The sequence below is a fragment of the Schistocerca piceifrons genome, chromosome 1 (assembly GCF_021461385.2).
Source record: "Schistocerca piceifrons isolate TAMUIC-IGC-003096 chromosome 1, iqSchPice1.1, whole genome shotgun sequence".
Taxonomy (NCBI): Eukaryota; Metazoa; Arthropoda; class Insecta; order Orthoptera; family Acrididae; genus Schistocerca; species Schistocerca piceifrons.
The window spans coordinates 174,182,349-174,207,433 of NC_060138.1; the positions used below are offsets into that span (position 1 = coordinate 174,182,349).

A 25,085-nucleotide genomic window follows, 5' to 3' on the forward strand; every position below is an offset into this window, starting at 1 on the left:
GGAGGACGGCGGTTCAAAACTGCGTCCCGCCATTCTGACTGAGGTTTTCCGCGATTTCCCTAAATCGCTTCTGGCAAATGCTGGGATGGTTCCTTTGAAAGGGGACAGCCGGCTTTCTTCTCCATCCTTCCCTAGACCGATGGAACCGATGACCTCGCTGTTTGGTCTCCTCTTCCCAACCAGCCATCATCTTAAAAAAAAAAAAAAAAAAAAAAAAAAATCATCCAGAAAACTTCACATATTATGGCGTACCGTACATCATTTGCTTATAATTATTAGGCAGGGATATTATCTCTCTCTCTCCCTCTCTCTCTCTCTCTCTCTCTCTCTCTCTCTCTCTCACACACACACACACACATCCACACACACAAAATGATCAGATGTGTGTGAAATCTTATGGGACTTAACTGCTAAGGTCAACAGTCCCTGAGCTTACACACTACGTAACCTAAATTAAAAGGACAAACACACACACTCATGCCCGATGGAGGACTCGAACTTCCGCCGGGACCAGCCGCACACACACACACACACACACACACACACACACATTTAACAATTATTACTACAGTGAAATAGAGAACTTAATTTTGACCTTACAGTTGCAGGAGATTTATTTTGCGTGATATAAAAATTCTGCTGCTTGAATAGAAGCTGTGGGCTAACAACAATACCATTAAGGTTTTATGAAACAGTGAACACAAACTGATTTTGTCTTGTATTGATGATTGCTGTAAATATGTGTTCCACAATCCATGGTGGAATAGTGCTGTCGACAGAAAATAGCAAGTTATTCCATATTTCTATATTTTCAGAAGCTTTTTACGCCGTTCCCCGCAAATGACTTTTGATAAGATTGCGAACCTATCAGCTCAGTTGTGTGAATGGCTTCGTGATGTCCCCCGGAAAGACCATAATTCGGAGTTATTGACAGGAAGTCATCTAGTAAAACCGATCTGATATCTGGGGTTCCTCAAGGAAGTATTATAGGTCCTCCGCTTCTCTTATTCTACATACACGATTTAGGAGACAATTTGAGCAGCTCTTAGATTGTTTGCTGATGATGGTGTCGTTTACATCTACATCTATACCCTGCAAACCACCGTGAGGTGCAAGGCAGACGGTACGTCCCATTGTATCAGTTATAAAGGTTTCTTCCTGTTCGATTCACGTATGGAGCGCGGGAAGAACGATTGTTTTAATGTCTCTGTGCGTGCAGTAATGATTCTAATCTTATCTTCACTATCCCTAAGTGAGTGATACATAGGAGACTGTAGTATATTTCTAGAGTATTCATCTAAAGGCGGACCCTGAAACTTTAACAGACTTTCTCGGGATAGTTTGTCTGTCGTCAAGAGTCTCCCAGATCAGTTCTTTCAGTATCTCCGTGACACTCTCCCATGCATTAAACAAACCTGAGACCATTTGTGCTGCCCTTCTCAGTTTACGTTCAGTGTCCTTGTCAGGTGTAGGCCTATATGGTACGGGCCCCACAGACATGAGCAATATTCTAGAATTCGTAAGCAATCTCCTTTGTAGAGTGATTGCACTTCTCCAGTATTCTACCAGTAAACAGAAGCCTACCACCTGCTTTACCCACGACTGAACCTAAGTGATCATTCCATTTCATATCCCTGCAAAGTGTTACACCCAGATATTTGTGTGAGTTGGGCGATTCCAGTTGTGACTCTATTGATGTTAGTCATAGGATACTACGTTTTTTCGTTTTGTGAAATGAAAAATCTTAGTTCTTAACTTTTCAAGAAAGTTTCCAAGCTCTGAACCACTTTGAAATCTTATCAAGATCTGACTGAATATTTATGCAGCTACTTTCAGATAGTACTTGATTGTAAATAACTGCATCATATGCAAAAAGCTTGATTTTACTATTAATATTGTCTGTAAGGTCATTAATACGCAACATGAACAGCAAGGGTCCCAATACACTTCCCTGAGGCACACCTATAGTTACTTCTAGATCTGACACTCTCTCCACATCCAAGATAACATCCTGCGACCTCCCTACCAAAAACTCCTCAGTCCAGTCACAAAAATCGATTGATACTTCCGCCCCCCCCCCCTCCCCACCTATGATCATACTTTATACAATAAGCGTAGATGCGGTACTGAGTCAAATGCTTTTCGGACATCAAGAAACATTGCATCTATTCGGTTGCCTTGAGCCGAAGCTTTCAGTATGTCATGTGCGAAAAGTGGAAGTAGGGTTCCACATGATAGATATTTTATAAATCCGTGCTGGTTGCCATAATTATGTTTGAGCTTAGAATATGTTCTAAGATTCTACAACAAAAAGATGTCAGGGATATTGGACAGCAATTTTGTGGATCACTTCTACTACTTTTTTGTAGACTGGTGTGACCTGTGCCATTTTCCTCGAACTGGGCACAGTTTTGTGTTCGAGGGATCTATAATAGATTATAGTTTGAAGGGGGATTAACTCAGCCGCAAATTCAGTATAGAATGCGACAGCGACTTCCATCGGGCCATGAAGCGTACTTAACACTGTTACCAGTACTTATTCCATTCTTCTTTGCAGTGGTATGGCGCAAGTCTCTTGTGTTTTCCTTTGTAAAGGATCATTTGAAAATGGAATTAAGCATTTCGGCAAATGCTTTACTACCCTCAATTTCAGTTCCTGTCTCATTAGTGACTGGACACTAACTTTGCTTCCACTAACAACTTTAACATAAGACCAGAATTTCTTTGGGTTCTGTGGAAGATCACTTGACAATATTCTGCTATGGCAGTCACTGAAGTAATCATGCATTGCCCTCTTGACAGCCAAAAGCGTTCATTCAGCATCTCTCTATCTTTAGCCCTACTCTTTGTTTTCCAACTATTATGCAACAGTCTCTGTGTTTGTTTAGCAGTTTCTTTGCAGCGACAGTATACCATGGAGGTTACCACCCATTAGGAACTTTCTACTGATTACATACACTATGTGATCAAAAGTATCCGGACACTTGGCTGAAAATGACTAAAAGTTCGTGGCGCCCTTCATCAGTAATGCTGCAATTCCATATAGTGTTGGCTCACCCTTAGTCCTGATGACAGCTTCCACTCTCGCAGGCATACGTTTAATCAGGTGCTGGAAGGTTTTTTGGGGAATGGCAGGCCATTCTTCATGGAGTGCTGCACTGAGGCGAGATATCGATGTCGGTCGGTGAGGTATGGCACGAATTCGGCGTTCAAAACATTCCAAAGGTGTTCTATAGGATTAGGTCAGGACTTTGTGCAGGCCAGTCCATTACAGGGATGTTATTGTCGTGTAACCACTCCGCCACATGCCGTGCATTATGAACAGGTGCTCAATCGTGTTGAAAGAGGCAATCGGCATCCCCTAATTGCACTTCAACAGTGTGAAGCCAGAAGGTGCTTAAAACATCAATGTAGGCCTGTACTGTGATAGTGCCACGCAAAACAACAAGGCGTGCAAGCCTTCATGAAAAACACGCCCACACCATACCACCACCACCACCACTGTTGGCCCTACACACGCTGGCAGATGACGTTCACCGGGCATTCGCCACACCCACACAATGCCATCGGATCGCCACGTTGTGTACCATGATTCAGCACTCCAAACAACCATTTTCCACTGTTCAATCGTCCATTGTTTACGCTACTTACACCAAGCGAGGCATCATTTGGCAACTATCGGTGTGATGTGTGGCTTATGAGCAGCTGCTTGAACATGAAATCAAAGTTTTCTCATCTCCTGGCTAACTGTCATAGTACTTGCAGTGGATCCTGATACAGTTTGGAATTCCTGTGTGATGGTCTGAATAGGTGTCTGCCTATTACAGATTAGGTGCCTCTTCAACTGTCGGCAGTCTCTGTCAGTCAACAGACGAGGTCGGCCTGTACGCTTTTGTGCTGTACGTGCCCCTTCACGTTTCCACTTCACTACCACATCTGAAACAGTGGACCCAGAGATGTTTAGGAGTGTGGAAATCTCGCGTAAAGACGTATAAACAAGTGACACCCATAAAATGGTTCAAATGGCTCTGAGCACTATGGGACTTAACTTCTGAGGTCATTAGTCCCCTAGAACTTAGAAATACTTAAACCTAACTAACCTAAGGACATCACACACATCCTTGCTCAAGGCAGGATTCGAATCTGCGACCGTAGCGGTTGTGCGGTTCCTGACTGTAGGGCCTAGAACTGCTCAGCCACTTCGGCCTGCTCAAGTGACACCCAATCACCTGACCACGTTCGTAGTCAGTGAGTCTCGTGGAGTGCCCCATTCTGCTCTCTCACAATGTCTAATGACTACTGAGGTCGCTGATATGGAGTACCTGGCAGTAGATGGCAACACAATGCACCTAATATGAGAAGCGTATACTTTTGGGGGTTTACGGATACTTTTGATCACATAGTGTACCTTTATACTTGTTTTAGTTGTCTTTTGTACTTTGCTTATCATTGTTGTCACAACGGCTACTGTGGCCTTAATTAGAGTGAAAAGCTTACAAGATGTTGCAGTTTGTGAGCAACATATAAATCTGAAAAGAGAAAGAGAGAGAGAGAGAGAGAACTGTACTAACCAAACATGTGAAACCACACACTCTAAGTTAGAAATGAATAAACCATGGAATGAAATACATTTTAGTTTACAAATTAGAAGGTAACATTTGTTAATTGCATACCAAGTTCATGTTGCAGGCTACAATTGTTGGTCAGTGTGACCACCATCTGCATCCAAGATAGCCTGGAATCACACTAGATGTTCCATTTCACAACTGTTCACTGCACTTTAAGAATGGTGGGCCATGGAATATTCAGCTGTCCTGACCCTACTCATGTATTGCTTGAAGATGTCACATTGTGTCCAGCATTCTCATCCACGGGACCAGTAACTTCAACAGTTTGTGGCAAAAATAGCTGTTAGCCTGCTCCAGAAGCAACTCCCAAATCTCCAGTTAATTTGAACACTCTTCATTTGTTTAATTTGTCAGTACTAATGAAGAGCAGCAGCACTATGCTATATATTTTGATAAAACTGGTTTACAAGTGAAGTCCTGTTCACTTTGTTCGGACTTATGTTGACTGTCTACAACTGTAATGCAAACGAAAGCTTGTTTCAACCCTATGTTGCCATACCTGTACTGGCACCTAACAGCATGTCATGATACTGACACCACTAACAATACAAATCTACAGCACAGCCTCAACAACATCCCTATAAAGCTGGGTACCCATATGATAAATAGCTTTTCTCCAACACTGTCTCATGTAGTGAAAGTGTAACTATAAACATCCTGCAAGTACTGCTGAATAGAAGGATAGAAGACTTTTGAAAAAGAGCTTGCAAGAATCTGTATATCGAGCAAGTTACATTGCCCTTAAAGTTCTTTTTCGAGACAAGAAGACGACTTGGAGAGGTGTCATGTACTAAAAGAATGTAATTATGTATTGAATTATATTGTGGTATTGTGAAAAATAAATAATTTAAATTGTAAAAACTTGTTTTATGGGAAAGTAAATGTGGAACTGCTAAGTGATGTATTACTGTTTTGTTACAGGCATGTCCAAAGCCAAAACCTGGATATCTGAATGTGCACTTGGTGCCACACACACATGATGATGTTGGTTGGCTGAAAACAGTGGACCAGTATTACTATGGAAGTGAGTAAAATTTTAAAATGCATTGAACATCTGACTATGATTCAATTTTCGCCCTTTGCTCCACCCCCTACCCCACTTTCTATCCCCCATCTCATTTGTAAGGGAAAAGTAAGGAAAAATAGAGGAATTCTCATTTTACATAAACTATGATTGTTTTTTATATACTCATATGTTTCACCTTGTAATAAGAGTCAGTTTGTCAATAAAAATGAATTAGTTAAGTAAGGTAAGATAGTAAAGTACCAAACCACGAGTTTTACAAGAGAAGTTCAGGTCACAGATTTTATGAAAAATATGGTTTTGACACAGTATTGTAATTTAAAGATATTTATCAGTATTCAATATCCAATTAACGGCTTCACCTGTAGTTTCTGGGAAATCACTCAATTTTCCAGAGTATCTTATCTTGGATCACAGTTAGACAATATGCACCACAGTCTGCTACAATGTCCAACAGTTACATTGATATGTGATGATTGTTCATGAGATTAGGATTCACAAATGAAATGTCTTAAGAACTTCCTTTGTGTCATTTTTCAGTTAATCCGTACCAGTAGTCCTGAAATTTTCCTGGTTACATTTTGCATACTTTTTGTCATTTCAGTAGTAATGATACTGATGAAAAAGTGTGTATTCTTCATTATACGAAAAACTGAGTACTCTGCATATACTAGTATATTTTTTCATAAAGTATATTAATAATTGTGTTCTTGGTTGACATCATTTTAACTCCATAACTTTTTCTTCCAACTGTTGTTCACAATTTTTTTCAGCCAAAATGCTTGTTTTTTCTGATCAGCAGAGCATTTTCTTTCAGTATTTTCTATTTAGTCATTTCATTTTATGTGTTTCTGATTTTTACAGCCTGTCTTAAAATATTAAGTATTAATAATGTTGACATTCTTGTTTCTTCTTTTAATTCTTGAATGAGTGCTCTTTTATTTCCATTTTTCTTCCATAGCATAATGTGTTTACAAATCTAACTTCATACAGAATATGAATTGCACTGTAATAGTTAGATGTGTGTGCCAACTTTGTTGCACTTGGCATGTACTACAATTTGCTACTGCAAGAGAATTCACAGAACAGGGTCTTTAACTTAATACAAAATGGAAACTCAAACTGTGCAGGAGTTTTGCTACTTCTGCTAGGTACACATGGAGGATGATGCCATTAGGAAGAGAATGTGCTCCGATAGTTTCATTTTGAATGTTGATAACAGGGTTACCTAGCTGTCAGTTGTATGGAGACAAGCCCCAGTACCTATAGCAGCAAGTAATTATGTAGACACTTAGAGTTTTAGGAAGCAGAAGTCCGAGAGGAAAATTGAGGATTCTGCAGTGAGGTAGCAGTCACCGCTGAGACTTTAGGTAAGGAGTACCAGGTCACGATCATTTTTAAAAAAATTGTTGGGCGCAGTAAGGTGAGTGAGGACTTAGTAAGGATTTTACTAAAGAGGATCATGGTTGGGAATAGTCTCGATAGGGACTAGGCTTATGGTAGAAAAGTGACCTGGATAGGATTGCTACTCACTCAGACCACTAATGTTAATTTTGTACAGGTGCTTCAACATTATGGTCAACCTTACATTAACAGTGCTGTGCAGCTTGTGTTGGACTTAAGAGGGTGCTGATGACTACTGACAAGGCACACACTTTGATGGTACCAGTTGAATGTATCCTTAGCTCCAGCTAGACAGGCCTACACCTAAATAGGATTGAGGAGGAATGGTTGGTGAAGCCTGTAAGTGATTGTAGTGTCGGTGGACCTGGGCTCTCTTGAGGCCAAATTCTGGTGATAATGTGTAGAAGAGCTAGACCTTTTTTTAAGACGAAATTGAATAGAAGGTGTCTCTCCTGAGAAAAGTTCCTTTCACACTGGTATAGATTTCAGTAAATGGGGAATGCAGATCAGAAAGTACAACAATATTATTTCAGCAAAATATTAATGGAATTAAAGGAAAAATCAGTGAATTGCTAATAAATCTTGACACTGACATTTCTAGTATCTCAGAGCATTATTTACTGGGTGAAGAAATACAAAGGCTTTCTTTGGAGGGATACATCTTACGATTTGTATACAGAGAGTTTGTTGCAGAAGAGAAGAGGAACCATTTATGTCAAATGTGCTGACTCATTCAAAAGAACATTGCACAGACAAAATATGTAAAGTGAATCCTATAGTGTTTATTTTTCTCAGAAAAAACTTTTCCTTAGAGGCCTCTCAGAACCCTAGTTTAGGCTACAGGGTTGTCCTCTCCAGACATGACTATGGGGTTGGCCTCTCCAGGCTGTGCTAGGCTGGGTTCTTTAGATGAACATGAGACTGATTTTCTGTGGGGATTGCAACATAAACTTTCTGACTAATTCTCCAGAAAAATGAATGCTAATGGATTTATTTGAATCTTACAACCTGATACAGGTAGTATACTTCCCAGCTGGAGTTCACGGGAATGGCACCATGATCATATTTGATGGGCACAATGTGAGAAAAATTAGCAACAGTCAGATCATGATGTACAGATAGTAATACAGGAAAGAATCAAGGCAGAGTTATATCCCAAAGTAGTAAACAAAAGATTTAGAGATAAGAGTCCACTTGTAATGTGGACACTTAGTCATTCTCACAGGGCTAAGTTGGCAAGAAGTCTGCACTGCAGAAGACATGAATGACAAATATAATACATTTATTCAGATCCTTATCACTTGCTTTAATAGTAGTTCCTCTTTTAAAAAAATGCAGGCACATATGCAGTACTAATAAGCAACCTCTTTGGATACCTAATGGTATTAAAACAATAGGAAGAAATAAAAGCTTTATCATAATATGAAGAACATTCAAAGCTCGGTAACAGAATTTTACTACAAATAATACTGAAAAATGTGGAGTAATGTCATCAGTTAGGCTAAAACAATATATTACATCAGGAGAAATAGGATGCTCATGGGCCAGTATTAAAACTATATGGTCATTTATGAATATAGGTGCTCATCGTGTTACACCTTCTTTGTGTGAGAATGAAATTATTATTGATCCGCCAGAGTTGTGCGAAACATTTAACAATTGCCTCAAGTTAATAATTGGTGAGTAAAATGAAACTTTTATTTGTACAAGTAAATATGTAGAACTTTTGAAATCTGGTATTCTGACGCAACTAAATCACATAGAGCTACAGGAAGCAAAGAAAGACAAAACTGAATTAGTCATTGCACCATTAAAAATTAAAAACTCCCAAGGGTTTACCCCCAGGAGTCACAGATCTTTTTTCTGAGTGTGTGCTTGGCTACAATGGCACACCGGCCCTTGCAGTGCTACTTACCTTTCCATGCTGAAAGTCTATCCTTCTACTATTCTTCTTTTTCCCCTCTGCCTTTCCATTGGGTTCTTGATGCCAGTCATGCTTTAATTTGATTTATTATTTTGGACACTCATTTTTCTCTCTTCCAGCACTTTACACAGCTTTTCATCCTTTACTACATAGTCACCTTTGTTGGGTTTGGCCTACAATTCCTCTTCTAAGTTTAAATTGGTGTGGATCATGCATTAAAGGTTGCAGATTGTGATCTACATTCCATCTTTTGTGCCTTCCTATTTTTGCAACCTTCCTCTCTAGCAAGAGCAATACACCAAAACCCAACACGGTAGCCATCCTGTTGTGGGAGGGGGCGGGGGCACAGGCATATGGCTCTTATTTGGCCATTGATCCTCGCCTGGTTCTCTCCCCTCCATCCATGGGAGAGTTCATGATGACCTGTGTGACAGTGATTATTTTCTGGTCGTCCTCTCCCTCCCTCTGCATCACTTACTTGGGTGTTCATCGAGATGGGCTCTCAACATTGCTGACTGAGGTGCCTTTGCCTCTGTCATTACCCTTAGCATAATACCACACGGAGGTATCAATGTGGCTGTCCAGAGTGCAACCACAGTTATTCTATTGGCAGTGGACTTACCTATTCCTCGGGATCCTCTTATCGGAAGACAGTCCTCGGTGGACTTCAGAAATCGTCACGACTGTTAGACTGGAGATGGGTTCTCCAATGCCATAAGTGACATCTATCGACAGAGAACCTCGTTGCCTTTAAACAGCTCCATGCCTGCACCTGGTACCTAACAAAATGACAGAAACAAGAATGTTGGGAACAGTATGGTACCACTGGACCTTGCACTCCTCCTTTGCATGTTAGGGCAAAGGCTGTGGATACCAGTCCCCCACTGGTTTACTTGGTGTGCAACAGAATGTTGTTTTCTACACTGACACAGATGATGTTACCGAAAAATTTTTCAGTGTTTTGCCTGAGCCTCTTTGTCTGAGAATTATCAGCTTGCATTTCGTGTTCTCAAACAGTGGATGGAGTAAACTGCCTTACCTTTAACTACACATCACCTAGAACCATCTTCACTGAATGGGAATTCTACAGTGCTCTAGCCCTTTGCCCTGATGCGCCACTAGAGCCAGACCACATCCGCAGCCAAATGCTCAAACACCTATCTGTCCATCGTCAGTGCCACATCCTAGACACTTTTGACTGTATCTGAAGTGAGAGTGAGTTGCTATCGCGTGTTTGCCCCGATACCGAAAATGGGCAAACACCACACTGGTAAACATCTATCACCCATTGTCTTACTAATGTTCACTGCTAGTTGCTCAAATGTATGGTGAGCCAGTAGCTATGTTGATACCTTGAGACCTTGGGTCTTTTGGCTCTGTTCCAAAGCAGTTTTTTCCAACTCTATTCTACTGCAGACAGTTTGGTCTGTCTAGTCTGCCTGGTGTCAACATCTTATCACTGTCTTCTATGACACTACATACTCATAACATGGTGTCATCATATTAGTGGAGTCTCCAGGCCCAACACCATGTTTTTGTCTGTAACGTCTTGTCACACTATCCTCTTTAGGTTCAAATTAGTGATTCCTACAGTATCTGTCATAAACAAGAGAACAGAGCCCTGCAAGGCTCTATTGAGTGTTCTTTTTCTAGTGGCTACCAACGATACATCTGCAGGTGTGGGATATAAAGTGTTATCTTCTCTGTACACTGACAATTTTTGCATTAACTATTGTTTTTCCACCGTGGGTGTTGCTGAACACATGCTGCAGGGTGTCATACAAAGGTGCAATCCTGGGCTCTCACCATGGCTTCCGATTTTCAGCTGCCAAGATGTGTATTGTGCACTTTCAGCACATTTACACTGTCCATCCACTTCCAGAACTCTACCTCAGCAACCAGTTGCCTAGTGTGGTGGAGTGTTATCACTTTTTGGGACTGGTCTTCAATGTTTGGTTGACAAACCTTTCCCATTTTTGTCAGTTTAAGCAAACTTGTTGGCCACACCTTTATATTGTGCTGCCTCAGTAACACCACCTGTGGCATAGACCACTCAACACATTTGCAACTTTACAAGGCTCTTATCCTGTTCCGTATTGATTATGGGTGTGTGGTATATGGCCTGGCATCATCTTCAGAATTGCAAATGCTGTACCTGACACACCATTGTGATGTCCAGTGTGTGATGGTTGCCTTATGAACCAGTGCTGTGAACAGTCTTCTTCCAGAGGCTGGGGTCCCTTGACAACAGATTATGTGCCAACCACTGCCCAGCTACGTGATACAGACTTTCTGTTGCCTTGAGCATCCAAAACACAATGTCCTCTTTCTTGATAGGGAGATCCATCTCTCACAACACAAGCTCAGGACTGATCTGAATTCTAACTTTCTCCACTGTTGGCTCTAGTCAGGGAGCAATCACATATACCCCCACAATGTGTACCCTTTCCTCAAATCTGCCATGACCTATCTTTTGGACTGAAACTGTCTGTTGACCCCATTGGTTTTTGCCACCTGTTCCTGGCCATCCTTGATGCATTTCCTAGTTCAGAAGTGGTATACATTGATGGCTCTACGGTTGACAGATGAACTGGTTTTGACTACACACATGCAAGATGCAGTGATCAATCTTCCCTGCTGAAGGAATGCAGTGTATTCACCACAGAAATGATGGCCATCACTCAAGCCCTCAGTCATGTTTGTTCTTGCATCAAGAGATGTTCTCAATCGTCAGTGACTCCCTGAGTAATCTTCAGGCAATTGGTCAGTGCTACCCTTGACACCTGTTGCTCATGACTATCCAGGATCTCCTTTCTGACCTCCATCGTGCTGGATGGTTGATTGTCTTTATCTGGACCCCAGGTCGCTATGGGATCCCAAGGAATGAACATGCTGACATGTTGGCCAAATTGGCTGCCAGGATGCTGACTTTGGATATGGGCTTACCAAAACACAACCCTGGATTGACTCTGCACTGTCAGTTGTTTGAGGATTGGAACATGGATTGTTGTGCCCTGCTCTCTCCAAACAAACTGTGAGCAGTAAAGGGGACCATGACCATGTGGCAGTCTTTCCTTCGTGGCTCTCACAGGGAATCTACCATTCTGTCAGCTTTGCAGTGGCCACACTTGGCTGACCCCCCCGCCCCAGGGGGCTTGCAACTCTTTGGCAGGTTCGTGCTTGGCTACCACATGGGACCCTAGCCTTTGCAGCGTTTTTCCCTTCTGGGCTGTATGTCTTTCCTCTTGCTATTCTTTTTCCCCTCTCTTGGGGAACATGTCTGGGGTATTCTTGAGAATATTCTGCTTGCTGACATGTGAACAGTCTCAGCTTTGTTTTTCACTCCCTTTTCCTTTCTTTGATTCCCTTTTCCTTTCTTTGATTCACTTTTCCTTTCTTTGTTCCCCTTTTCCTTTCTTTGTTTCCCTTTTCCTTTCTTTGTTTCCCTTCTCCTTTCTTTGTTTCCCTTCTCCTTTCTTTGTTTCCCTTCTCCTCTTGTCCCTCCACTTTGGCGTTTGAGGATCCTCTTATCTCTTCTTCCTCCCAGTGCACTACAGAAGGCCAGCCCATGCGTCTGATACGTAACAGGTGACTGAGTAATGCGTAATTCCCTGCCCTGGGTTGACAGGTAGGGTTTGCACGTACTCCTTGGTACGGGCCAGGCTCAGGGAGGGGTGATTGCCTGAGCTGTAACCTTCCCAAATTGCTGAATGATCCCTTTGTCAGGTGTTCGGGAGGTGTGACCTGAGAGGTGAACAATCAGATAAGGCAGGTGTGCCCCTCCAGTTGGAAGTAGTGTGCCATCGGAGACATCTTCCCACTCAACTTCTACAAAATGTGAATGCAATGAGGCTAATGATTCAAAGAATCTTCCTGCTGCACCACGATTCCTAGTGGTCTCACATACTGAAGATGGTCAGTCCTTCGCCATGGTAAATCCGTTCATTATTCAGAAAGGTGTAGATGCAATTGCTGGCCCTGTGAAATCCTGCTCTCATTTACGGAATGGCACTTAGCTTTTGAAGACCACTTCTGATTCTCAAGCACAACAACTGCTTGCTGCCTTGCTTCTCCACAGTTACCCTGTTCATGTCCAGGCTCACAGAACTTTGAATTCTTCTTGTGCTGCTCGATGGTCTAACCAAGGCTGAAATACAATCTTGCCTCTCAGATCAGGGTGTCATTGTCATTAATCCCTACTGCCCACCCACTCTCTTAATCACCTTCGATAGAGTGGTGCTTCCATCCAAGCTCAAAGCAGGCTATGAAATTATCACAGTCTGGCCATACATTCCGAACCCAATGCGCTGCTACCAGTGTCATCATTTTAACCACACTAGAACGTCTTGTTGACACCCAGCCAAATATGTCACCTGTGGTAGGGATGCGCATGAGGGTGATTGTCCACCTTCTTCTCACTGTATAAACTACAATGGTGGCCATGCTGCCTCCCCTCGGGAGTGTCCAATGTATCTTGATGAATGGGCTGTTCAAGAGATCCTGGTCAAAGAGAAGGTGCCTTATCCAGTTGCTTGCAAGTCACTGGCTAATCACAAACCCTGTGTTCTCCCATCTGGTACCTATAGTTCTATTCTTGTTACCCCTCGCTCCATCAAGGACATGGTCATGCAGACATGCAACCTCCAATCGATCTGATGTCGTGAAATCGTCCAGTGTCAAGGTAGCATCCCCATCCCCCCCATCCAGCTGTGCAACAAGCCATCAAACTCTTGCCTCCAGGGGCAAAACCACCAGCTACACAACCGGTAGGCCAGAAAGGAAAGGAATACTTCCGTGAAGACTTCCTCTGTCCCTCCAGCCAAACAACACCTGAGTCTTCATTTAACCGGAAAGGCTTGAAGAAGTCCTCCAAAGACAAATGGTCCTCTCCTTCACCACCTCGAAGATCCTCTTCAATGGTGTCAGCACGTGGTAACCTTAGACCCCCCAGTGTCCGTGTTGCTGGTGCACACCAACAACCATTTTTTGGCGTTGGACTCCACAAATCGACGGCACAAGCAAGCTGATGCTTCTGTGGACCCTATGGAGCAGGATCCTCCTGCTTCTGTGCCCTGTAATAGCGCCTCTTCCCCAGCTGTCACTTGGCAGCAGCCAAGGTGACACCTCCATGTCTTCTCCTCATCATGACTCTCCTCTAATGGAACGTTTGTGGTCTTTGGTCTGACAAAGAGGATTTATGGCTGCTTTTAGCATTGCAGCGTCCCATTGTACTTTGCCTTTAGGAAACGAAATTGTGCCCTCATGACTGCTTTGAGCTTTTACATTTCTTACCGATTCGTTTTGACCATTCCCATGAGGTCGGCATTCTCTCTCATGGGGGCATCATGCTGCTCATATGGGATAACATTCATAGTCAACCCATCTCGCTGACTACCAATCTTAAAGCTGTGGCAGTTCACCTTTCCCTTCCCCACCTGACTTTTGCCCTGTGTTGTATATATGTCCCTCCATCATTCGCTGTCACTAGGGCAGGCTTCCTTCAACTTATTGGGCAGCTACCTCCCCCATTGTTGCTACTCGGTGACTTTAATGCACATCATTCCCTCCCGGGTTCTCCAGGGCCTGTCAGACAGGTGCCCTCTTGGTTGACCTGCTTAACCAACTTAAGCTCTTCTGCCTTAACACAGGAGCACCCACTTTCCTTCTCAACTCCTCACACACCTATTCCCATTTGGACCTGTCCTTCTGCACTGCCCAGATTACCCATCGTCTTGAGTGGTTCATTCTTTCTGACACCTACTTGAGCAACCATTTCCCGTGTGCTATCGGTTTGCTGTACCTCTACCCCCTACCCCATCCACGTGCATGCCTAAATGGCAGCTTCCTAGTTCTGACTGTTGCTGACAATGTCACAATGGACCTTATTGCTTTCTGCAACACTTTGGGCTGCCATTATTCGGAAGTTTTGATCTTTTCCCACTATCACCCTGCCTTCATCCTTCAGAAACGAGCAGAGTAGGCTCAGGCGATACCCTTCTCTTCTCCAAATCATTAGGGCTACAGTGCCACCTTTACTATGAGGGAGCTAGATTGTGCTCTCAGTTCATCCTAATCCTCTGCCCCAGGGCAAGACGCCATCCGCTTTCAGATATTGCAGCACCTTTCTCTTGCGGGCAAGCAATTTCTGCTTAACTCGTATAACTACATCTGAGCAGAGGGCACATTTCCTGGATGCTGGCATGAAGCCACCATCATACCCATACCTAAGCCCGATAAGGGCAAAAACCTTCCTTCTAGCTACCACCCCCACTTCTCTTAACAGCAGTATTTGCAAGGTGATGGAATGTACGATTCATGCCCGGCTGGTGTGGTGGCTCGAGTCTTGATATTTACTAACAAATGCACAGTGTGGATTTCAAGCACAGCGTTCTGTAATTGACCATCTCATTACTTTGTCCACCCATCTCATGAATGGTTTTCTGCGGAAATCCCAGACTGTGGCTGTGATTTTCGACTTGGAGAAGGTCTACAACACCTGCTGGAGAACTGGTATCTTCTGTACTCTTTACACGTGGGGCTTCTGTGGGCACCTGCCCTGTTTTCATCAGGCATTTTTACAAGACCAAGTTTTCAAGGTGCGTGTGGGTTATGCTTTGTCAGACACCTTTATCCAGGAAAATGGTATGCCTCAGGGTTCCGTCCTGAGCGTCATCTTCTTTGCTATTGACATAAACATAATGGCCTGTCTCCCACTGGGCATCTCCAGCTCTCTTTATGTAGATGATTTTGCCATCTATTGCAGCTCTCCACGGATCTGACTTACTGAGCAGCATCTTCAATGCTGTCTTGATCATCTTTACTCCTGGAGCATCGACAATGGCTTTCGCTTTTCCCCTCACAAAACTGTCTGTCTGAATTTCTGGTGGTGCAAATGGTTTCTCCCAGCATCACTACATCTTGGACCTGTTGCCCTTCCGTTCATTGAAACTATGAAATTTCTGGTGCTCCTGCTCAATAGGAAACTCTCTTAGTTCTCCCATGTGTCTTACCTGGCAGCCTGCTGTATGTGGTCCCTCAATCTCCTACATGTCCTGGGGTGCCGATCGAACAACCCTCCTCTTTTTATACTGGTCCCTTGTCTGTTCGAAACTTGACTATGGGTGCTTTGTTTATTCGTCTGCACACCCATCCCTCTTACGGTGTCTCAACACTATCAACCATCATGGCATCCATTTGGCCACGGGCGCCTTTTACACCAGCCCAGTTGAGAGTCTGTATGCTGAAGCTGCTGAACTACCACTGTCCTACCGCTGTGACTTTCTCCTCTGCAGGTGTGCATGCTGTTTGTCTGCCATGCATGGCCACCCCTCCTATGCCTCCATCTTTGATGATTCCTTTGGTTGTCAGTATGGGCTCGTCCCTCTTCTGTTACCGTCTGGAGTCCGCTTTCGCCACTTGATACGGTGGGTTAACTTCACACTACCTGCAACACTCCCGATGGGGTGTGAACCCTTCACCACCTTGGCTTCGTGAAGTAGCCCATGTTAACCTCGGCCTTCATTCACTTCCTGAGGACACTACACCAGCCTCGGTGTATCGCCTCCAGTTTCATGACCTTTGTCTACACTGATGGCTCTCGGACTGACTGTGAGGTCAGGTGTGGCTTTATCTTTGGCACCCGTGTCTTTCGATATCAGCTTCTGGCACACTCATCAGTATTTACAGCTGAGCTGTTCGCCTTGTATCAGGTCACGGAGTACATCCAGCGATACAGTCTTTCCTGTTGTGTCCTCTGCTCAGACTCACTCACTGCCCACCAGAGTCTATGTGTGCTGTTCACAGCTCATCCGTTATTGCAGCGGGTCCAAGAAAATTGTCACTTTCTATGTGGAGCCAGTGTCATGTTTCTGTGGGTCCCTGGTCATGTCGGTCCAGCAGGAAACAAGGCTGTTGATGCTGCCGCAAAAACTGCAGTCCTCGCACCTCAGCCCGGGAGTACCTATATTCCCTTCGATGATTTGTGTTGCCATCTGTCAGGAGGTGTCCCTTTGGCATTGCCAATGGTCCTCCCTTCACGGGAATAAGCTTAGAGTTATTAAGCCTCTCCCAGTGCCTTGGACGACCTCCTCTCGGCCCTCTCGCCGGGAGCAGATTATTTTAACTCGGCTGTGTATTGGGCACTGCCTTTTTAGTCATTGTCATTTGCTAAATGGCACTACCCCACCACTTTGTACACACTGTGCCCAAATTTTAACTGTCCACCACTTACTGCCGGAATGTCCCTTTCCCAACAATTTAAGTTCCTGCTTGGGTTTGCCATCTGATTGATCAGCCGTTTTAGTGAATGACGTGTGGGCTGTCAACCGCGTTTTACTTTTTATCTACGGAAGCAATATGACGAAGGCCACTTAATTTTTAGTTTTGGACCTCCATTTCTGTAAGGTGTTTCTTTACCCTTTTTCGACGTGCCAGTTTTTAGCTGTCTCCTATTCTGTCCATTGAGACTGACGTATAGTCATTTAACTCCTCTCTGTGTTCGTGTTCTATAGTTTTGATAGGGCGCATATGACCCCAGTTGTTTTTTGGTGCCCTAAAGCAAAACGAAACAAAAACCATAGTAATATATTATGAGGTGAGGATCCATCCCACTGTCAGCGTGGTGTCTTATCTAACAGTGGCCCACATCCTACAGGACAGCCCTAATTTGGCCACCTCTTAGCGAAACCTTAAGCTTGCTGACACGCTGCCTCTGGTGCTAGTGGACTACTGGACTACATCAATGCAGCTAATCTGGTTTAATGTTTTACCTTTGAAGGTGCTTTCTACTCCTCTTTGTGGGATAGGCCACATTGGCCTTGCCAACTATTTCAGGGATTGAAGGGGTCCATAGCCAGCTCCAAAACACAGTACCATTGGCTGCCCTTGCTTGATGGTCTGACCTGGCTCCTGCCCTTTCATCTTTTTAAATTATTCTTATTTTTTTATTTTGTCATTGGTTTACTGTCTCATCGTCATTGTTCTCTTTCCTGAGATTTTATCTGCTTGTCTGTGTTGCAAGTATTTCTTGTGGTAAACTGGCAGGATGCAGGAGGTGCATCTACCATCGCATTAACATGTCCTGGTGGCTTTGAGCTGCTTTCTGAGTGGACCAACTTACCCACCTTCACCCTCTTACAACCCTCTCTCACTTCTATACTTGCTTCTCTCTTTTGGTTTAATTGATTCTTAGTTACATTCAGGTTCCTCAGGATTTGTCTTCTGTATCTTTCCTCTCCAATAGCTTTTGCCAGCTTGAAGCATATAGGATGTAGAGGCTGAGACCTGGTAGTTTGGTCCTTTTACCATTCCAGTTCAACCCAAAGGGAATGATAAAATTTCAGGTAGGATTATGAAGACTATGTAGCATACATTAGTTCTGTACTGCTTACCTGTGCAAGGATTCTTTCAGATGTCGTTCAGTTTTCTGACAAATTGGAATACTCATTAGTAAAACCACCTTATGAAAAGGGTGAAAGAGATAATGTAGAGAATTACTGGTCTTTTTTATTTGTTACCAGTGTTTTCAAAACCTTTTGAGAAACCAATGTATAGGAGCACACCTCAGTATACATAATATGCTGCCAGAAACGTTTGTAGCATTTTTACGCAAATTGTTTAATAAACACGACAGAGGCACATAACAGAGACTTGTCAATAATATATTCTTCTTCACTATTTACAACAATCTGCCGATGCTTGGGATAACTTTCTGATTGTGCAACTGTAGAAGTCATGTGGTTTTGAGGCAAGGAACTCATCAAGCCATATTAGGAGTGAGTTTTCATCTCGAAAGGAAATTCCTTGAAGGTTGCTTGATAGAGCGTGGGAAAGGTGAAAACCTGTGGGTGCAAGATCAGGTGAATAAGGTGGATGTGGAACAACTTCCCAACTCAATACATGTGTAGTGTTTTTTGTTGGTTTAGCAGAAAGTGGGTGGGCATTATCGTGGAGTAGTATCACTTCACACAGTCCTCCTGGTCGTTGTTCTTAGATTGCATCTGCAAGGCGTCTCAGTTGTTAACAGTAAATATCAGCAGTGATGCATACACCATGGGGAAGCAATTCATAGTACACCACTGTGTCACTGTTCCATCATATTCATAACATTATTTTTTGTAGGTGTTTGCAGGTTGTTGCTTTGTTTGGTCTCAACCACTCCCGTATTTCCCTTATGTTAGCATACAGACACCATTTCTTGTCACCAGTAATGATACAAGATAGGAATGGCCTGTGTTGTTCACAAGTCAATTGATGGCAAACAAGCAGAGATGCACATGTGGCCACATGCTGACATTTGTGGTTTTGGCTCAGAGCATGTGGTACCTGTGCACCTGATTTTTGAACCTTTCTGATTGCATGCAAGTGTCGCACAATGGCAGAATGATCACAGTTCCACATTTGCCAGTCCTTAAGTATGCTGATGTGGATCATTGTGGATTAATGCATTTAAATATCTCCATCAAAGCCCGAAGGTCTTCCTGAATGAAGAGAGTCACTATGTTAAAACGATCCTCCTGAAAACAACAAAACCATTTTCTTGCTGTGCTCCATCCAATAGCATTATCCCCATACGTGGCACAAATATTTCTGACTGCTTCCATTGCTATCACCCCTGAACTCGAATTGAAGAATGTGTCAGAAATGTTCAGATTTCTCCCCTTACATCCCATTTTCTAGTGTACACAGTTCCACTCGGTTTAAAGTTCAGTTTCTTGTGCAGAAACTGTCTCTGACAATTAACATGGAGGCTTGTCTACTTTGCTCACTTTCACTCTTATTATCATATGCAGCATTATATTTTTGGGCAACTCTGTACTCTCACCTAGAAAATTCTTAGCCCAGAAAGGGGTGATCAGTCTTATCTGAGGTGTGAGTTTACGGATTTTGTGTATGCTGTTGTTCTGGTGTCTTGGAATTCTTACTCTGCTGTCCCCATGAATATATAATTGCAATGTTCATTCATTGAACACTAGGGGTAAAAACAATATGCACTCGACTCACACTTCCTTAAGCACCGTATGGAAAAGTTTGTGCTGTTCAGCTGGTTTCATTTTCAATAGGCTTTTAGCAGAACTGAAAACACTGAGTGCTAAACCCCAAGTATTCAGATCCAAGTTGAAAGATTTCCTGTTGTCACACTGCTTCTATACTGTATGAAAGTTCCTCTCCGTAGTTGAGAATTTTCTCTGCAATGTGTTCTTTATTCCTATACACTCATTCTTATGTTTTATTAATTACTTAATTCTGTGTTTATAAATTTTGTAATCAACAATTTGTAAAGTATGTACTGACTCATGGCAGGATCAAATAGCTTTGGGTCCCTTAGTCCAAAGGAACCTGATAAATAAATAAAAAATGCACTGCAAGCAGCTATGGTATTACTCCCCACATTATAATTTATAATTGTACCTGTACACTGTGCACCAAGGCAGTTATCAAGCATTTAATTTGATATCAAGAGAAAAATGATCTTACATTTTGAGGAAAAAAAAATTGTCTGACTCCAGAATTTTTTTCATATTGCTATTGACATGGGACTCAAGGCATGCAGACAATTTACTTAATATGGAAAGACGCCTGACTTGTATTAATGACAATTCTAGCAGACAACTTTCCTGTCTTTATATCATTGTCACCACCATTCAGCAAATCAGTAAGGTCTAAGGTTGTTTAGGATGTGTGTTAATTTTTTAAATCAGATTCCAAGTGGTATGAGGTTAAAAAAAGAAAAACTAAAATATCTGTATTGTGATGAAATGATGACACTGATAATTACGGGTCAATTTAAGATCACAGTATGGAATAGTGTCACTGAAAATGCTCTTCTTGAGGATGCATTTACATTATTTATCAATGCACTCTCAGATATACTTAAAAAGTATTATTATACAAAAAACTGCTTGAAAACATGATCTCACTATTGTGCATAAATGTTCCACACCTGAACTACAGAGGCTCAGAACTCCAGTATGTGGGTTGCAGAGAAAATGAACCACATAAGGTTCAAAAGCAACTACAGAGCAGAAATAGACTATCCAACAGCAAGACAATTTATATTTACATCAATAGCTCCCAAAACAATCATAAAACTGCACCATATATCATCAAGATTCATGGGTGGAAGAAAGTATCACAAGAATACTTCCTCCGAGTATGATATTGTATCTAATTTAAATTCTTCCTTCATTAATGCAAGTGACACAAATAAGACTGCAGAAAATGAACAAGGCCACAGATTTGACAATACCCAGGACTAAAATTATTCTAACGGCTCCCTGAGTAGTTTTGAATATATATTTTCTGTCTTTAGATAGAAAGAGGTACTGTCATTACCATAGCTGTATCAAACTAAAATCACTCAAAACAAGAGGACATGAAATTTTATGGTGTATCCAGTTTTGTGATTAAAAACAGTAAATATAATGGCACATCCGTTATGTCCACTGAGTCTATGGATAGTTAGAAGTGGCAGTTTCCCTTCATCCCTAAAAATTAGAATTTCTGTGCCTTTAAACAAGAAAGATAATGTACCATATTGTAACATGTGCTGACCAGTCTCTTTTGTACATCCTTTCAAAAGTTCCAAATTTGTGAACATGTTCATAAATAAAATTCTATGTGATTTGTTGACATAGAAAATAGGAACTATCATGCACAATTCCTTTGCAGAAAAAAGAATTATTTGAGATAAAAAATTAGCTGAAATTTTTGAGTAAAAAGTAAAGAGGCATTGTCACACATATATCAAAAAAGTAAAAATTGGCTACAAGCGAGTAGGATTTGTGCACTGAGGATTCTGTGCAAACTTAATTTTTGTGTGTCACTGAGAATCTAGATTCCCAGTGTGGATGAGTTATATATAGAATCTCAACTATATTTACCTGTTTTCAATACAGAAATTGGCAAGTTATCTGTCCTGGCAAGATATCTGTCCTAGACTGTATCAAAATCTCTACTGTACTTTCTCAGATTAGCTCAGGCACACACAAAGAAAAGAATATGGGACTTTAGTTGTATATGTAGATGTAGAAGATGTAATAAAATATTTAATTAAATATTTTTTACTTACTGCAACATGACTGTAATGTACATTTTATGTTTACGTGCAGTAATATTTGTCTGTTATGCTTTTGATGAATGATGAATGCACTGTATTTTCTTGTGGCAAAAAGATATTTTTTGTGTGATATAGCTACAGTTTAACAATTTTCAGATTTTTTTACTTAACTTGTACTGCAAAACCTTACTTCTTGCTAAATTTCATGATTCTAGGTTAATGGTTGAGTGAGTTTTCAAGTATCAAAATATGTAACACATATGGCCATATCTTGTGATTGAACAGACATATAAGCTTAAAATTTTTGCACAGCCAAGGGACTGTAGAGCTTAGTGACATAAATTTGAACTTGATACATGTGTCTTTTCCTGGGAAAAAGGGTTTTTAATAATCAGATAGACAGACAGACAACAAAGTGATCCTACAAGGGTTCCATTTTTACAGCTTTAGGCATGGAACCCTAAAAATTACAACAGTTATATCCGTCTTTATTCTAAATTGCTTAATACGTTCCTGAGAAAACTACTGTAAGGCCAATAAACTGGAGCAGACTATTCATCAACATGACAAATGCCGAAAACAGCTTATTGACCTCCCAGCTATTGGATTTTAAAACAATGCATACGAGTGCCCCCCCCCCCTCCCCCCCTCCACACACACACACACACACACACACACACACACACACACACACACACACACACACACACTCACCTTCTCTCTCTCTCTCTCTCTCTCTCTCTCTCTCTCCAACTATTTAACATTTTGACAGCTCAGACACGTGGTGTATAATTGAGTACATTCAGAAATAGTACCTGAAAATTACTCAGAGAAAAGGCATTGTATTTAGTAGAGATATTCAGATGATGTCCAAAAGATCTATATATACAGCTACACTCTGTAAACACCATGAGGTGCATGGCAGAAAGTACATCCCAATGTAATGTACTAGTTATTAGGGTTTTGTAGCCCTCCATTCACATATAATAATGATTGTTTGATTGCCTCTGTGCCTGCAGTAATTATTCTGATCTTATCCTTGAGAGTCCTATGTGAGCAATATGTAGGGGGTTGTAGTATGTACACAGAGTAATCATTTAAAGATGGTTCTTGAACATTAATAGACCCTCTCGAGATAGTTTACGTACGCCTTCAAGAGTCTGCTAGTTCAATTCCTTCAGCATCCCTCTGACACTGTCCCATGGATTAAACAAACTTATGACCATTTGTGCTGCCCTTCTCAGTATATGTGCAATACACTGTGTTCATCCAATTTGGTACTTGAGCAATATTCTAGGTTTGGTCGCATGACTGATTTGTAAGCAATCTCTTTTGTAGACTGATTGCACTTCCCCAGTATTCTACCAATAAACGAAGTCTACCACCTGGTTTAACCACGACTGAACCTATATGATCATTCTATTTCATATCCGCACAAAGTGCTACAGCTAGGTATTTGTTTGAGGTCGCCAACTCCAATAGTGACTCATTAATATCATAGGATACTACATTTTTTCTCATTTTGTGACGAGAAGTGCAAAATTTTACATTTCTGAACATATAGATCAAGTGGCCAATATCTGTACCATGTAGAAATCATATCAAGACTCGACTGAATATTTATACAGCTTCTCTCAGATAGTATTTCATTATAGATAACTACATAATCTGCAAAAAGCCTCATGTTACTATTAATATTGTCTGCGAGGATATTAATATACAACATGAACAGCAAGGGTCCCAACACACTTCCCTGGGGCACACCTGATGAGGACTCTCCATCCAAGATAACATGCTGTGTCCTCCCTTCCAAAAAGTCCTCAATCCAGTCACAAATTTCACTTGATACCCCATGTGATCGTACTTTTGACTATAAGTTTGGGTGTGCTACTGAGTCTGATGCTTTTCGAAAATCGAGAAACACTGCATCTATTTTGGTTGCCTTGAGCCAAAGCTTGCAGGATGGCATGGGAGAAAAGTGCGAGTTGGGTTTCACGTGATCGATGTTTTCAAAATTCATTTTACAAGTAACCTATGTGAAGGATATTGGACAGTAGTTTTGTGGATCACTCTACTACTTTTTGACAGATGTGACCTGTGCCTTTTATCCATGAACTGGACACAGTTTTGTTCAAGGGATCTATGATATATTATAGGTAGAAGAGGGGCTAACTGAGCTGCAAATTCAGTTTAGAATCCGCCAGGAATTCCATCAGGCTCTGAAGCTTTTTTTAATTTTAATGATTTCAGTTGTTTCTCAACACTACTGACACTAATACTTATTCCATTCACCTTTACAATGGTACAAGGAGTAAATTGGGGCAATTCTCCCAGGTTTTCCTTTGTAAAGGAACATTTGAAAATGGAGTTAAGCATTTCAGCTTTTGTTATCCTACCCTCAATTTCAGTTCCTGTCTCATTCACTAGGAATTGGACACTAACTTTGGTGCCACTGACAGCCTTTACATATAACCAGAGTTTCTATGGATTTTGTGAAACATCATTTGACAATATTCTGCCATGATAGTCACTGAAGACATCACTCATTGCTCTCTCATCAGCCAAATGCATTTCATTCAGCATCTTTTACTTATAGCCCTACACTTTATTTTACACCTCTTGTGCAGTAATCTGTTTCCTTACAGTGACTGTATACCATGGAGGTTCCCTCCCATTATGAACTGTTCTGCTGGGTACACATCTATCCAGTGTCTGGTCAACTGCTCTTTTAAAAGTTTATGTGACACTACCTTTAAATTTGAACAAGAGTTTCTCCACATGCTCCTACCCTGTGGTGAAAGTTTCAGGTTCTTCATTGAGATAAGGCAGATAAGGCACTACTGATTTTTTATCTCGATTGCTGAATATATATATATATCTTTCTACTTGTTTTAGTTGTCCTTTGTACTTTGATAATCATTGTTGCCACAACCGCGTCGTGGTCATTGATGCCAGTTTCGATGTGGACAGCCTTGAAGAGGTCAGGTCTATTTGTTGCCATTAGATCCAATATATTTCCATCATGAATGGGGTTCTTAACTATGGTCT

General features: G+C 41.7%; 1 protein-coding gene across 1 annotated transcript in view; it reads left to right on the plus strand.

Annotated features, from left to right (window-relative positions):
• Nucleotides 1–25,085, plus strand: part of LOC124795556 (lysosomal alpha-mannosidase-like) — a 170,651-nt gene that overhangs the window by 15,900 nt on the left and 129,666 nt on the right. The window contains exon 2 of the mRNA XM_047259632.1: nucleotides 5,550–5,652. Coding sequence (XP_047115588.1) covers nucleotides 5,550–5,652 — 103 coding nt within the window. The remainder of the gene's footprint in view (nucleotides 1–5,549; nucleotides 5,653–25,085) is intronic.